This window comes from Panthera pardus, unplaced genomic scaffold, assembly GCF_024362965.1.
Source record: "Panthera pardus isolate Hobbes unplaced genomic scaffold, ASM2436296v1 HiC_scaffold_1, whole genome shotgun sequence".
In the NCBI taxonomy this organism is placed as follows: Eukaryota; Metazoa; Chordata; class Mammalia; order Carnivora; family Felidae; genus Panthera; species Panthera pardus.
The window spans coordinates 65,607,124-65,623,805 of NW_026526654.1; the positions used below are offsets into that span (position 1 = coordinate 65,607,124).

Here is a 16,682-nt window from a genome sequence, read left to right on the forward strand (position 1 = left end):
ATGTGAAGTAGTCTTGCCAAAGTGACATCACTATTTACTGACAGAATCAGAACTGGAACTCTTCAGTTCTTCTTTATGGCATATGTTTTATATATTTACCCTGTAAGTTTTTCTTAATTTTTTCTTATTTATTTATTCATTTATTTTAATTCTTATTTTTGAGAGAGAGAGAGAGACAGAGCGCGAGCAGGGGAGGAGCAGGGAGAGATGGAGACACAGATCCAAAGCAGGCTCCAGTTCTGAGCTGTCAGCACAGAGCCCGACGCGGGACTTGAACTTGTGAACCGCAAGATCATGACCTGAACTGAAGTCGGATGCTTAACCGACTGAGCCTTCCAGGCACCTCTTTCTCAATTTTTTTCTGAAACTAGGTGGTGGGATATAGATAAATAAAACTATTATCAAAGTTGTGTGTTCATATTCTTTAAGATTCTTTTGGTTACAAGTAACAGAAACCAGGAAGTAAATGGATCTTGCAAAAAAGGACGGGGGATAGGTGATGAGGAGAAAATATAGGAAGGATTCTGGAATATTACCCAGAATCCAATTCTGGTGTGGGTCCCTTGGTTTGAAATTCAGAGAGAGAGAAAAACACACACAGGGAGAAAGAGAAAGAGGAAGGAGATGAAAGCCATTGTTCACTCTATTCCTACCACCTTCAGTGTCTTTCTGCCTTACCTCCTGTCTAAATTCCACCTGTTTTTCAAGATCTAACATAAACAGGGTGCCTGGGTGGCTCAGTCGGTTAAGCGTCCGACTTGAGCTCAGGTCATGATCTCACAGTTCATGAGTTCGAGCCCCACGTCAGGCTCTGTGCTGACAGATTGAGGCCTGTAGTCTGTTTTGGATTCTGTGTCTCCCTCCCCCCCCACCCTCCCTCTCTCTCTCTCTCTCTCTCTCTCTCTCTGCCCTTTCCCTGCTTGGGCTCTGTCTCTTTCTCTCTAAAAAATAAACAAACATTAAAAAAAAAAATCCAACATAAACATCGTTTTCTCTAGCAAACCTTTTCTTGAACCTCAGCTAGGCATAATCTCTTTGTGTGTTTTAGTCTCTGTATTCTGTGTGTATCTGTCTTATCACTGTTAAAAAAATTCTGCATTGTGCAGTAGAGTCCCATAGCCCATAGGGAAGGACCGGTAGTCTGTCAGGTAAATTCAAAGGTAGGGAATCATAATGTGCATTCCTAGTGCCTTAAACATTTTACCTTAAGGGTTAAAATGTACATTTAGCTACCAGTGTACATGTAGGACAAGGCCTTTGATTACAGTATAGTATGCTGATTGAGCATCTGCTCTCTGTTTCTTGGGAAAATTCAACTCGTAATCTAGTTTAGATTTACAATTTTGGCTTCTTAGAAAAGAGCAAGAACTTAGACACTGAAACAGTAGGAATGCAGAATCCTTCTAGACTTGCATGTTTCTCTTCTAGTCTCCTGTTCATTTCTCCAGTGTCTACTTTGACAGTAGTTTTTTTAGCAACTTACTTTTATATCATGCCTTGCCAAGGCACTAAACCTGGTTTTCATAGAAACATCTCCTTCCCCCATACTCATAATTAATAGGATTATATAATATATAATCAAATTGCATAATTACTAACAGTAACAGTAGCATAAACAACTTCTAATATAGTTAGAACAGAAGTGTGTGGGAGTACCAGAGATGAACCTAACTGCCCACTATGGGCAAGCTATGGGCATCTGTCACTGTATTTAAAAGAGGGGACTTGAGAGCCTTGGTAATCTAGAAGTGGGTTAAGTGGAGGTCTATTAAAAGTGATTCTCGTGTTGGGGTGCCTGAGTGGCTCATTTGGTTGAGTGTGCAACTCTTGGTTTTGGCTCAGGTCATGATCTCATGGTTTGTGGGTTCAAGCCCTGTGTCAGGCTTTGTGGAGCCTGCTTGGGATAAGTGATTCTGGTGTATTCAAAATGATTATATACCTGTCTTAGATTCCCACTAGACCAGCAACTCTCAAAATGTGACCTGGAAACTTTTGGGTAGAGGGATTCCTGAAACCTTTTCAAGGGACCTATGAAATCAAAACAATTATTCATAATAATACCAAGGCTTTTTGTCTTTTTCAATTCTGATTTTCTAAACATTTCTTAGTTTAATTTCTAATATCAATAGCAATAGATAAAACCCACATCAAAGCTCTTGGGGGGGGGGTCCTCAGTACATTTTAAAAAATATATGCCACAGAATCATTTGAATGGCTGCACTAGACTCTACTCCTTGAGGACAGGAGTCATGTTTTATTTATTTTTGTTATTCCTGATGCATTGCAAGTATTTATGGTCTTTTAAATTGGGCCAACAAAGTGGTTTTGTTTTGTATTTTTTTAGAAAGGGAGAGGGAGAGTGCGCTGAGCTGTGTGGAGAGGCAGAGGGAGAGAGAATCCCAAGCAGGCTCCCTGCCCAATCTCTCAAAGTCGCAAGCCGTGAGATCATGATCTGAAGAAACAAAATCAAGAGTCAGTCACTTAACTAACTGAACCACCCCTCACCCCCAACAAAGTGGTTTTAAGTAATGAATGAAAATGGTCTGTAATAAACAACAGTGGTGTGCAAGTAGGTGCTTTCAAATGCCTTTAAAATATAATGCAATATTTAAAGCATGGTTAGTGAAAAGAGTATGAAAACATTTTCCTATGAGGCTTTAAAATGTGTGTGAAGGCTTTAAATCCTGCTTAGGAGGCTTTCTCATAAGTAATTGGCTTTTTAAAATTTATTTAAGAAGAGAAGGGGAATGAGCTAACAGAGATGTGGGGTTATTTAAGAGCAGCCAATCAGTGGGAAAATTCATTGCTGATGATTAAGACTTTTCTTTCATTTGAGAATCATTGGAAAGCTATTTTAGGTTTGAAAAGGGGATATGATGGACAGGAAATTATGGTTTGGGGAAGTGAATTTTGTTGCTTTATGAGAATGACCTTGATTGAAGAATAGTGATGAGAGTAGTGGCCAAGGTGAAATGGGCAGGTGCTTTGGATGCTTCTTACCCTTTCAGGTATTATATGGAGAACACTGACAGCAGAATCCTTTAAAAATTAAATTCACCCTGTCTACGTGGTGTAGATACTGCTAGACACGTGGGGAACATTAACAGATGGTATTAACAGGTAGCTCCTTTAGTATTCAACATTAATAGACACATGGATATAAAAGTAAATTATTTTCAGGAGTCATGTGGTATTCTAAATTTGTTTTTTAAAAAGGATTGATTTATGTTTCAATAGAGGACTTTCTCATGCACTTAAGATACTTTATACATAGGAATTTCCCAAATCTTGTTCTTGTTATGACAGTAATTGTTCTAGATAGACTATTCATCTTCAGTGGAGAGGCAAACTCAAACATAAGATTTGGGAAATTCAGATTTTTAATCTCAATCTTACTAAACTGATTAACAAGAAGAAATTATTTCTAGACAGCTAAATTTCATATAAAATATTTATGGCTTTATTTCCTTTCTGACATATTTTGATGTAAGGTAGGCATGCTTCTCATCATTGCTTTTTACAGACATCTGTTAGTCTGTACTTGAGATTTGTTGTGTATCTCACACGCATTGAGGGACTCTTCAACTACTGAATTACGCATGTGTTCACAGGTTAGGGACTACAGTAAGGAGTCTTCTGGAGTTTGGAGACACAATCAAGAAAAGTCACCCTAAAGAAGATTTTCTAATATAAATCATGTGGGTGTGGTACTATCTGCACCCTACATTTTGGTCAGTTTTTCTGCCCCCCACCCCACCCCCCAGTGAACTGTGTGTCTCTTGAAAAGAATACCATATCTTTTGTTGTGTTTTTTTCACATTTTAAATTATTTTTTAAATTAAATTTTATTTTTTTAAATTTAGATCCAATTTAGCATAGAGTGCAACAATGATTTCAGGGGTAGATTCCTTAATTCCCCTTATCCATTTAGCTCATCCCTCCCCCCCCCCCACACACACACACAACCCCTCTAGTAACCCTCTGTTTGTTCTCCATATTTATGAGTCTGTTATGTTTGTCCCCCTCCCTTTTTTTTTTAAATATTGTTTTTGTTGCCCTTCCCTTGTGTTCATCTGTTCTGTGTCTTAAAGTCCTCATATGAGTGAAGTCATATGATATTTGTCTTTCTCTTGAGTAATTTCGCTTAGCATAATACCCTCTAGTTCCATCCACGTAGTTGCAAATGGCAAGATTTCATTCTTTTTTTTGATTGCCAAGTAATACTCCATTGTATATATATATATATATATATATATATATATATATATATATATATATATATATACCACATTTTCTTTATCCATTCATCTATCGATGGACATTTGAGCTCTTTCCAACTTTGGCTATTGTTGATAGTGCTGCTATAAACATTGGGGTACATGTGCCCCTTCGAAACAGCATACCTGTATCCCTTGGATAAATACCTAGTAGTGCAATTGCTGGGTTGTAGGGTAGTTCTGTTTTTAGTTGAGGAACCTCCATACTGTTTTCCAGAGTGGCTGCACCAGTTTGCATTCCCGCCAGCAGTGCAAAAGAGATCCTCTTTCTCTGCATCCTTGCCAACATCTGTTGTTACCTGAGTTGTTAACATTAGCCATTCTGACTGGTGTGAGGTGGTATCTCATTGTGGTTTTGATTTGTATTTCCCTGGTGATGAGTGAGTGATGGTGAGCATTTTTTCATGTGTTGGTTGGCCATCTGGATGTCTTTGGGAAAATGTGCCCATTTCTTTTGCCCATTTCTTCACTGGATTATTTTTTGGGTGTTGAGTTTGATAAGTTTTTTATAGACTTTGGATACTAACCCTTTATCTGATGTGTCATTTGCAAATATCTTCTCCCATTCTGTCGGTTGCCTTTAGTTTTGCTGATTGTTTCCTTCACTCTGCAGAATCTTTTTATCTTGATGTGGTCCCAGTAGTTCATTTTTGCTTTTGTTTCCCTTGCCTCTGGAGACTCGTTGAGTAAGAAGTTCCTGCAGCCAAGATCAAAGAGGTTTTTGCCTGCTTTCTTCTCCAGGATTTTGATGGCTTCCTGTCTTACATTTAGGTCTTTCATCCATTTTGAGTTCATTTTTGTGTGTGGTATAAGAAAGTGGTCCAGGTTCATTCTTCTGCATGTCGCTGTCCAATTTTCCCAGCACCACTTGCTAAAGAGACTGTCTTAATTCCATTGGATAGTCTTTCCTGCTTTGTCAAAGATTAGTTGGCCATACGTTTGTGGGTCCATTTCTGGGTTCTCTATTCTGTTCCATTGATCTGAGTGTCTGTTTTTGTGCCAGAAAATAGTACTGTATCTTAATCATCTTTGATTCCAAATGCCTAGATGGTGCCCTTTACCTAGTAGGCACTTAGTTCATATTAGTGGAATGCATGAAGTCATTCACCCTGACGAGATGAATCATAAATACATTGCTGATGAGCCAAAGGATTTCCTGAATTTCTTCTCAAAACCCGGGTGAATTTGCATGGAAATAAGACTGAACCATAATTTCCTAACCATAGACATAAATCTTTTCAGACCATAGGAAAGCTAGTGCCATCATGGGACAGTCATATATGTGCTATCAAATAAAATAACGTCTGTAAAGTGACTTTACAGCAATGTTTGGTGCCTGGTAGTCATGTTGTAAGTGCTAACTTTTGTTTACTTTTTCAGTTTCTCTCAAATTTTGTGTCAGGGTCACCATAAGAATTCTTACTAATGGTAGGAAAAATTGCCCTTTTGCCCTTTTGTTTGAACAGATGTCCATAGCAGTTAAAGCTCTTATTTGGACACACCCAACTTAATAATTCTGCTTGAAAATAGAAGTCAGAGCAACTGGCAGGCAGAACTGGTACACAGCATAGCCTAGACAATGATCTGTTCAATTTCACAGTATTCTAGTCATAGTGTATTCTAGAATTTTATTTGCCTACATGTATGTGTGAGTGTGCACACCCACACATGCAAATATGTATTATCTTTGATTTTAGTGGTTTAGACTAGCTGAGTTTTTAGAAGTTACTTCTCTGCCAAAGATGAGATAGCCTCCACACCCTTCAGATTTTTTAAATTTGATTTTATGCCCTTACATTTAAGCCACCCTCTCTAGAAAAAATAAATAGAAGTTGTTATTGGCAAGTGGCTGCAGCAGCCCAGTAAACCTGACAAGCTCAGTTTTTCACTAGCCAAGAGTAAGGTTTTTCTCTATTCTGACTAATGATGGTACTATAAACTTACCAGTGTTCCTTTTGTTTCATTGATTTTTATTATTATATTTGATGCTGATCATTATTACTGTGGTTAGGATGTCAAAGTAAAATCTTAAAAATAATCCGTGTAATCTCTGAATACATTTGTTAATTTTTTTTCTTTCCATTCAAGATAAACTTTCATTGGAAGGAATAGTCGTACAAAGAGCTGAATGTCGACCTGCTGCCAGTGAAAACTACATGAGATTAAAGAGGTTGGTGTTTTTTAACTTTAAAATAATACCTGATATTTCCTCTTGGGGATTGAAATACATAGATTACTTATTGACTGCATGAAGACTATAGTTATGTTAAAAGTGTTTTCTTCAAAGGCTGTTTGGTTTTAAACCTAAGAACAAACTTCTAGTTACAAAATAAGTCCTGGGGATATAGTGTACAGCTTGGTGACTATAGTTAGTATTACTATTTTGCATATTTGAAAATTGCTAAGAGAATAGATCTTAAAAGTTCTCATCACAAGAAAACCTGTAAATATGATGAACAGTTAACTAGACTCATTGTGGTGATCATTTTGTAATGTCTGTAAAGTTTGAATCATTATGTTGTATACTTGAAACAACATATAATATAATGTTATATGTCAATTATATTTCAATTAAAGAAAAAAAAACCCAGGTAAGAGTTTCTTTGCTAAGAGAACTTTCACAACTTGGGCTGTTTATTTGGGATGTTTTAAGCTACTCTCTTAATATAACCTGAAATCACACTTTTTATACTTCTTTTTTCTAGTCATCTTTATAGATTTTGATTCTCTAAAGATATGTAATAAGATATTTGTACTATTTTATTTTCAAAGGCTGTAATTTTCCCATAATGAACATGTCTAAAATACTATACAGGATAAAGCAAGTAGAGCTGCTAGAATATCATCCTTTTCTCTTGATTACAGAGAACTTTTTGTAAACTTACTCCTTGTTAGAGATTTTTCATAAGGTCTTCCCCACTGTTGTATATGGTTAACATTTTATAATTAATATTGGAAGATGACTGCAAATTCTCGATAGTCCAAATTTTGACTTTCAAAGAGCAATTTTTTAAATGCTGAGAAGTGGAATATACTTGCTTTAAACTTTCTAAAACATTTTTTATTTTAAGTAAACTCCATGCCACCCGTGAGACTCGAACTCACAACCCTGAGACCAAGAGTCACATGCCCTACCAACCGAGCCAGCCAGGAGCCCCTTGGTTTATACTTTTTGTTGAATATATTTCAGCTCCATGTAGTTTAGAATTATAACTTTGTTCATTCATTCAGCACTTACTGTGTGAAAGGGTAGTGAACAAAACAGGTAAAACTCTCTGTCCTCGTGGAACTTCTGTTTCAGCCAATCATAGCTGTACAGAGCTCATAACGGGGAGCACACTGTTCAGGCTATAACGACAGCCTCTCTGAAAATAAGTGTTCTCATGCTTTAAAGTGGCTGCTTGAGCCACATCCTCTCTAATGTCATGTCATCTTCTTAATTTCCCCACCTTCTCAATTAAATTATTGTGTGTCTCTCGGGAATGAAACAAAAAGACTGTTATTTTTTTTGTGTCCAATAATTCTTCTCATTTAAATGCCTCCCCAGGGCAAGTAAAAGGATGACAACCAAAATGAAGACTTTTTATAACAGAAAATAACTTTCATAACAAAGTAACTTTGGAGAGGTGTTTCTCTCTTTGGGTGTAGCCTATAAAGTTGATCATACAATGCAAGTCTTTTTTGTAGACTTCTCTTCTTCAAGTACTGAAATGGAAGAATGCAAAATCTGGTTATTGAGCGGCCTGACAAGATCTTTTTTTGTGGTTCTAATTTTCTTTAAAGGTTTCTAGACCTTTTTAATGATGCGATTAGGCAAGTCACCTGTTGTGTTAATGAAATGTCTGCTTTTTTCTGACCAAAAAAGATAGGAAGATTGTTTAGCCTTTTGACTCTTGCTAAAAGACCAGCCATTACATATTTCAGTTACTTACATGACTTAAGGACACAGAGTGATTCAGGAGATGATAATCATGTGAGTTTCATAAAATAGGCGATACATGACGCGTCTTAAATACTGAGATTGTTTTGACCAAGTAGAAAAAGAGAGGAGTAAGAACACCCTCAACAGAGAGACATGCATGCATAAAGACTTGAGGCCTCTTTCACACCTCACATCCAAAGTGTCAGAAAAATTTTATTGACCGTTCCTTCAAAATGTTACACATCTGCATTCCGACCATCTCCCCTCCCCCCACCCCCATGATGTGTTGTCATCTCTCACCTGGATCACTGCAGTAGCCTCCTATAGCAGACTTCCTGCTTCTGTCCTTGCCCCACTGTGATCTGCACACCTGTCAGACCACTTCTCAGATCTGTTAAGTCGTGCCATTCCTTTGCTCCTGGGTCACTTGCAGTGTGTCCTTTATCACTCAGAATAAAATTTGAGTCCTTGGAATCATCTGCAAGGATCTACATGATCACCCTCCTACTCCTTCCCACTTCTCCCTATCCTTTGATCCTCCCCCTCACTCCCCTCACTCCCCTCACTCTGCTTTCACCACCCTGACCTCCTCTAACAGTCATGAGTACTCTAGGTACTTCCATATTAGGGCCTTTACACCAGATTTTCTTTCCTGCCTCGAATGTCCTTTCTGCAGATAGCAACATGGCTCACTCCTTGTCTCTTTCAAGTCTCTTCTCAGATTCTACTTTTCCAATAGTGCCTACCCTGACCAGCCTACTTCTTTCTATACTTGTATTTTCTTATAGACCATATCACCTCCTAATATACTGTATAATTTATTTATATTTATTGCTATCTTCGCCCTTGTGTGATTTAAACTTCCGTGGTTGGTTCTTTGGTGTGTGGGCGTGCGCACACACGAGCACACAATCATCTATTTTGTTCACTTATACACACGTATACCCAAGTGCTTAGAACAGTTCATGACATGTAGTAGGTAGTAAATATCTGTTCAGTGAATAAATGGCAGGAGATAGGTTTAAAATGTTAAATACCTTTACGTTCTTGCTAAATTATTTGTTAAAGAGTCTATGTTGTGGTAAGAAATTTGGACTTTGTGCTGTGGTTATTAGGGAGGCACTGAAGAATTCTAAGCAGCGTGGAAAGCAAAGTTTTGGATAAGCCTTTCTGTCCACAATAAAAGACTGAAAGCAGGGAAATAAGCTAGAGGCAGATGTGATAGCCCAGGTACAAAACGTCTGAATGACTAAACGTTAAAGTAGTTCTAGTCGGAAGGGAGATGAAAGACTAGGTTTTGAGGATACTTGGAGGTAGAGTCGATAGGATTTAATGAACTCATCTCCTACTTAAGTGGTTGCGGGACAGGAGATTTCGCTAGAACCAGACTGATGGTGGCCTGGGTGCACTTCTGCTACGAGTCCTCAGACTGATTCCATACCAACCTGTGTGTTGCACAGGATGGGCAACACTGATGAGAGGGAGGGGTGAGGCTTTATAGACCCCATGTCCGTTTTACTTTAAATCCTGGTTGACCGTTTACATAAAAACTTAAAAGAGCAGAAAGTACTTAAACTGCAAGAAGAGTACTGATGGGTAGATTATCAAAATAGGAAAGTGATGCGAGTCATAAGTTGTATCTCATGTACAGTTGACACTTGAACAACGAGAGGGTTGGGGTGCTGACCCTTTGCAGAGTTGAAAATCTGTGTAGAACTTTTGACTTTCTCCAAAACTACCAATAGCCGACCATTGACTGGAAGCCTCACCAATAACGTAAACAGTTGATTAAACATATTTTGTATGGTCTGTGTATTATTACTGTATTCTTATGATAAAGCAAGCCATAGAAAAGAAAATGTTAAGAAAATCATAAGGAAGAGAAAATACATTTACAGTGCTGTACTGTAAGGTATCCATGTATAAGTGGACCTGTACACCTGAGACTAGTGCTGTTCAAGGGTCAACCTGTACTTTGTTTATCGCCATTCAACATTTTTCAAATGCCAAATGTGATCACTGAGGTAAGGCTCAGTTTAAAGAAAATCACTACTCTTCTTGCTCCAGAGAATTTACAGTTTGTAAACCTGAAGGAACACACACACACACACACACACACACACACACACACACACACACACACGATTATCTAAAACATCTATTTACTGATGATATGGTAGGAGGCAGAGAATGTGGTGGTGCTGGGGCGCCTGGGTGGCTCAGTCGGCTAAGTGTCCAACTCTTGATTTCGGCTCAGGTCATGATCTCACGGTTTGTGAGATCGAACCCTGGGTCATGTTATGCACTGACAGCACAGAGCCTGGTTGGGATTGTCTCTTTCTGTCCATGTAGAACTTTTGACTTCCCCCAAAACTACTCTCTCTCTCTCTCTCTCTCTCTCTCTCTCACACACACACACACACACACACACACACACACACACACACACAAACTTAGAAAAAGAAAAGAAATGTGGTGGAGATCAAATGGAAAGGCAGATTTCCAGATGTAGGTGACATCAAAGTAGGACTGTTTGAGAGCAGACCTGGCAGCCCAGTACCTAAGATACACTATCCCTCATATTTCACACATACGCTCAAAGTTTTTCAGGGCCTACTGACTGCTTGGTCCTTAATGACATTCAAGTTTGTGGATAATCTGGCTTTGTTTTTAGCTGTTTTCCTTTTGGCAGACATCAGCTAGTTCTGCCACACTACACATGGTTACCCTGGATGTACTGGGCACTTTTAAGTTTTTATGCCTTTGTTACATGCTGTGTCCTATACCTAGAATGCCTCATCTATCTTCTGCCAAGATCCTCTGAGCTCTTACATCCAACCCAGGTGTCACTTACTCAGTGAAGCCTTCTCATGTCTTCCATTCCCCACTCTAGTTAGGATCTGCCATACCCTTTTCCACATTCCCACATACTTACTTATTCTTCTTTAATGGTATGTATGAATGTCTATGTGTTCTTTTTTCTTTCTTTCTTTTTTTTTTTTTTTAATGTTTATTCATTTTTGAGAGAGAGTGTGAGCTGGGGAGGGGCAGAGAGAGAGAGAGAGGGAGACCCAGAATCTGAAAGAGACTCCAGGCTCTGAGCTGTCAGCACAGAGCCTGACGCGGGGCTGGAATCCACAAACAGTGAGATCATGACCTGAGCTGAAGTCGGACGCCTAACCAACTGAGCCACCCAGGCGCCCCATAAATGTCTCTGTTTTCTGCTGTTTAAATGTGCATGGTTGCATCTTCTACAAGATTATGAACTTCATAAGAACAGGGGTTGTAGGTTTTATCTTCTTTCTTTCACACTGTCTCTCCCTACCTTCCTTTTTTTATTCTGAGCACTTAGCGTAGTGCATTACAAATACTAAATACCCAGAAGTATTTGTTGAGTTGAAATAAAAAGGAATGGCAAAACTAGGTGCAGAAGCTTAGGAATCAACAGCATCCAGCTTTAATGTTTTTTTTACTCAGAACTGCACTTGAAACCTGGACTTGATTTTTTAGTTAATTTACACATGCATATGTGGACCCGCACACATACATACGTATCTTCCTTTCAAAAGGGGAAAGTGATGATAAAGCAAATATAGAAGTATATCATCAACAACAAAAGGTTTTCAAAATATAAAGTAAGAATTAAATAGTTTTCCATTTGCAGAGGACTGGAAGAGAAAGCCTTTTTATCAAAGAAGACCTTTCCTTAAGTCAGTGAGGTTTTTTCTTTAACCATGCGTCTTTACTGTATTATATTTGCAAATAGTGGCTGAACTACACTTTTAGTAACATAAATAGATATATTACAAAGTATATTTTATATTTACATATAATACTCTTTAAGAATGATCAGTACTACTTTAGTGGGAATTTAGTTTTAGTAATAAAATTAAATTTTAGTTGATAAGTTAGCTACATGTGATGAGAATTACAATTGCCATATTAATCACATGTAAGTAAGATTCTGTTAGTTTGTAAGATGCTGTCAATTCATTTAGATAAAGGTGGAGATAAATATTTTTACTATTTATTTATTTTGTGTGAGAGAGAGAGCATCCCAAGCAAGCTCTGCACTGTCAGTGCACAGCCCGACGTGGGGCTTGATCTCACAAACTGAGCTTATGACCTGAGCCAAAATCAAGAGCCAGATGCTCAACTGACTGAGCTACTCAGGCACCCCATGGTGGAAATAAGTATTGCAGTAAACCCAAGGAATATGGGAACCCCTCCAGTCAATAAAATTCAAGCCAAGGAAGAAAAATTCATCCTATGCTGTAATTTTCTTTTGTCCAGTCCCATCACATAATATAAAATTCTGCAAGCATCCATTTAGCCACCAAGAAAACACAAAAGGGAAAAAGAATTCCACTGCTTCTATTACTTTCTGTTTATCTGACATAAATTTGGATGGATCTAAGTGATATTTTATTAGGAGGAAGTTTATTTTGAATTAGTAAATGTGAATATATTTGATATCAGTTCACATTGGTTTACTAATTTAAATTTAAATTGTGTTTTATTAAGTATAACTTTAATGATCGTGAGGCTTTTTAAAAAAACTAATCTCTGTGCCCAATGTGGAACTTGAACTCATGACCCCAAAGTCAAGAGTTACATGCTTCACTGACTGAGCCAGGCAGGCACCCCTTAAGGCTTTTTAAATAATCAAATGATAAATTAATACATTCACCCTGCTTATAATTCATGTTGTACTTTTTAAAATATAATGGGGACATAAAGATAAGGCAGTCACCGTAGTGGGTGTTTTCTTGTAGGAAAGTCATAGTAATAGGAAAATATGTGGCTTTTTAACTTGTGCATGTTTATGTCACCAATTCATCTAAAAATACTTGTCTCAAAAGTTTTTATTTTTAATTCTTTCAGTGTTTGTGGGCTTTCTTCAAAAACCTAAGAAAAGCCTTTCTCTTTGGGAACAGAACATTGGCTGTGGAGAGGTGGAAAAGAGAAAAATCAGAGTCTCTTTTTCTATGCTAAGACACCAGATAGTAGAAAGCAAGTTGTGATTCTCTTTCTTTCCTGGGGAGAGGTTACCAGGCTGTAGCTGCCTAGATTCCTGATGTCTCATATTATGATAAAAGATGTCTTAGAATGTCTTATTATAAGGGAGGAAGAAAAGTACCCCCTCACTCAGTAAACCTTTATGTAATTTGTGGGTGATGTGATTCATATGGGTGAACTAGATTCATGCCTGAAGAAGTTTCTGCAAATAAAATTTTTGCTCAATGCAATAATAACACCGAAGCATTTTCTTTTCTTTTCATTTAAACTAGTATGTGGATATATTTAGTACTTGTAATTTTGACTCTTCTCCATAGATAAATTTCATAAAGAATAATTACTTTGTAAGTGGTTTTTCTTACATATTAGGATGATAATCTTATAGCTGTGTCCCTTTATATTTAAAAAAGAAATACAAGGTGAATTATAAATAGGATTATCACATCATTTATCATTCAAAACAGGATACTTTTGAGAATGAAAGCGGGCACTAACCAGAGAAGATGCCACACTGGGACATAGAAGTGTAAACTGCCAGATAAAATTGGGATATAAGGTCACCCTTATTATGAATAGCCCAGATACACTGAAATGCTAACCTTTTAAAATGAGAACTAAAAGGTAAGAGTCAAATAATGAAAGTGCTAGCAGTTAGGAGATGTATACAGTACCAGATGTTCTAGACTAGGTGAAACTGCTATGACTGAATGTAAACCTTGTGCGCTCCTCAGTAGCCACAGCAAGTTGGGCATACCATAGAGCTGGGTTAATGTCTCCATGTAAATTTTTATATGAAGTTTATTAAAACAGCAAAATCAGTAATCATTTTTCTGTTAATCCTCAATAAAATTTGAAGTCATAACAGCAGCTCAGAATTCTATAAAGATAATTTTATGTCCAGGGAAACGTAGTATTAGATTTTAGCTTTATGATAGTCTCATTTGAAACACAATTTTTGGTGAACGTTGAGGTTAATGATTAATATATTTATATCTGTTACGATAACTTTCATTTGCCGGTATCAGAAAACCCAGGGCAGACTGGCTTAAAAATCAAAGAAATTCATTGACTCACATAAATAAAACGCAGTGGTATTGTGGGCTTTAGCCATGCTTTATCTCGAAGTTCTCCACATCATCAGTGCTTGAGCTGTGCTTCTAATTTTCTTGGGTCTTTCTTCAGCTTGACTGTCTTCAGGCTGGTATTTCTCCTGGTAGCAAGATGGCCACCTGCAGCTGCCAGGATTATCTGCCTCTTTATTCATATGAAGCCCCAAGAGTTAAGTGACCTTGTCTTTAACCGATGGTTGAACAGATAGACCCTTCACTTCCTTCTTTGGGCCAGCGTGGGTTCTGAGTCTATCCCTGAATCAATAAATGCAACGGTGAAGATGGAATATGTGATTAACAGTTGGGAACCACCTGTGGAAATGTGTAGGTGGTGGCGTCAGTTCCATCTAAAGCGTGCTCCTCAGTAGGGAGGGGGTAAAGTGGATGCTAGGGAGACAATCATGAGGTCCACAGCCAAACCATTTTTACCAGAAAGCATCTTAGGGACAGGAAACATTTGCCAAAGACATTCTCACGCTTGATTGCTTCCTTTGAGGAATGACCATTTTGTCCTCTAAAGAGGATCAAGAGTTTTATTAGAAAGCAAATCTGTATCTATGAAGATAATAGTAGGGTCAGGTAGTTAAGAGGTTGGACTCTAGAGTCAGACAACCTGGGTTTAAAAACTGGCTTCGCCATTTACTGGCTATGTGACCTTTCTGTGCCTTTGTTTCTTCATCTGTAAAATGGGATAGTGGCATTTATCTGTTATGATAAAGACAAAATTATATAGTATGTGAGGTGTCTTCCACAGAGTAGGTACTTGGTAAGTATTAACTCTTACACTGACAATAATTACCTGAGTAAGAACTCTTGCCCTAAAACTCTGCTGGAAATACTTCCAACCCTACCCAGTCTGTCTTAGTTCTCATGATAAGAGACTTACAACAAGGATTCTTTTTGAATCCCTACCTTGAGGTAGATCAATTACTTCAATCAAGTGTAAATTAGAAATAGAGCAGAAAGAGAACTGTTTGTTCCTGAGAGAAAGAATCTGAAGATTTTGTTATAGAGTCCATGATAATCTCTTTTCAAAATAATCCTAAAGTGGTAATTTAGGTATTACCTAAATTATCTATCTAGATATTAACCAGATTCAGACACAGGGAACTGCGTTAACTCTGTCTTCGTAGTCTTTTCATCTACTTTTTTCTCTGTCCTCAGGGACTCCTTAATGTGGCCACCATAAATTACATGTGTATATTAGAAACCCATGGGTTTTTAGTTTATAAATCTGGATATTCAGAATCTTCGTGAACAGCGTGAGGGGTAATAATCCTGACATTTTCCAAGGTTTCTTTGGAAACAGTCCTGTCCTCCTCTCCTGCAGTGATGCTTGGGCTAAAGACTCTCCTAAGGTACCCAAATGTATGATTTTTAAAATGTGGAACTATAAATCTTTTTTAATCAAAGATATTTTTTAAGTGCCAGGGAACAGGAAGTCCTTCTGAAGAGCTAATCCAAGAAGGCAGCTGGCCTTCTTTGCCTTAAGCGTGCTGTTGTTCTCACATCCTTTCCCCTGTACTGCTCCTTTTTAGTTATCACTTTAAGTGAAGGAGCTGATGTATAAGGAGCTGGTGTCATCATTAAAATACAATTTTTAAATGTATTATGAGTAGTGTAGTAAAAGTACAAAAATATCAGTGGGATAAAACTACCATAAGAAACTAGGCAAGGTGTTTTACTTAGAATTTTTAAAAAGACTAAAACAGCCCCTCACAGGGAATGCTATTTGGTGCAAGGAAGACATCTTAGTCCATGATAAGAATCGTCTTTTATTATTTTTTTTAATAGATTCATTTATCTATTTTGAGAGAGAGAAAGAGAAGAGCTCAAGTCCCAAGCAGGCTCTGTGCTGTCAGTCCAGAGCCTGTCTCAGGGCTCACATTCACAAACCATAAGATCATGATATTAGCTGAAAATCCAGAGTTAGATGCTTAACTGATTGGGCCACCCAGGCACCCCAACAATCCTCTTTTCAAAAAAAAAAAAAAATCTTAGGGACATTGATGGTGAGGATGCCACCATTTCCTCTGAAGAGCCATAGCAAGCTGTCCTCCATAGCTCTTGAGCTATAGACTACATTTGAAGATTTGGTATTTTGATAAAAGAATGGTTTCTAAAGGATTGTAAAAAGCTATTGGGAATATACATATATAAAGAATTAAAGTGGGGCGCCTGGGTGGCTCCGTCAGTTAAGTGTCTGACTCTTGATCTCAGCTCAGGTCTTGATCTCAGGGTCATGACTTCAAGCCCGGTGTTGGGCTCCTCACTGGAGCACTGGCATAATTATCAACCAAGTTTTCATTATGATTTCCTTCTTCAGAGTTCTCTGATATTTTTACTGTAAGATAG

The 16,682-nt window shown here is 37.8% G+C and overlaps 1 protein-coding gene across 2 annotated transcripts in view; it reads left to right on the forward strand.

Moving 5' to 3' along the window:
• GTF2F2 (general transcription factor IIF subunit 2) overlaps positions 1–16,682 on the forward strand; it is a 154,028-nt gene that overhangs the window by 77,024 nt on the left and 60,322 nt on the right. For both annotated transcript variants that reach the window (XM_019447517.2, XM_019447516.2), the window contains one exon: positions 6,366–6,447. In XM_019447517.2, the coding sequence (XP_019303062.1) occupies positions 6,366–6,447 (82 nt within the window). The remainder of the gene's footprint in view (positions 1–6,365; positions 6,448–16,682) is intronic.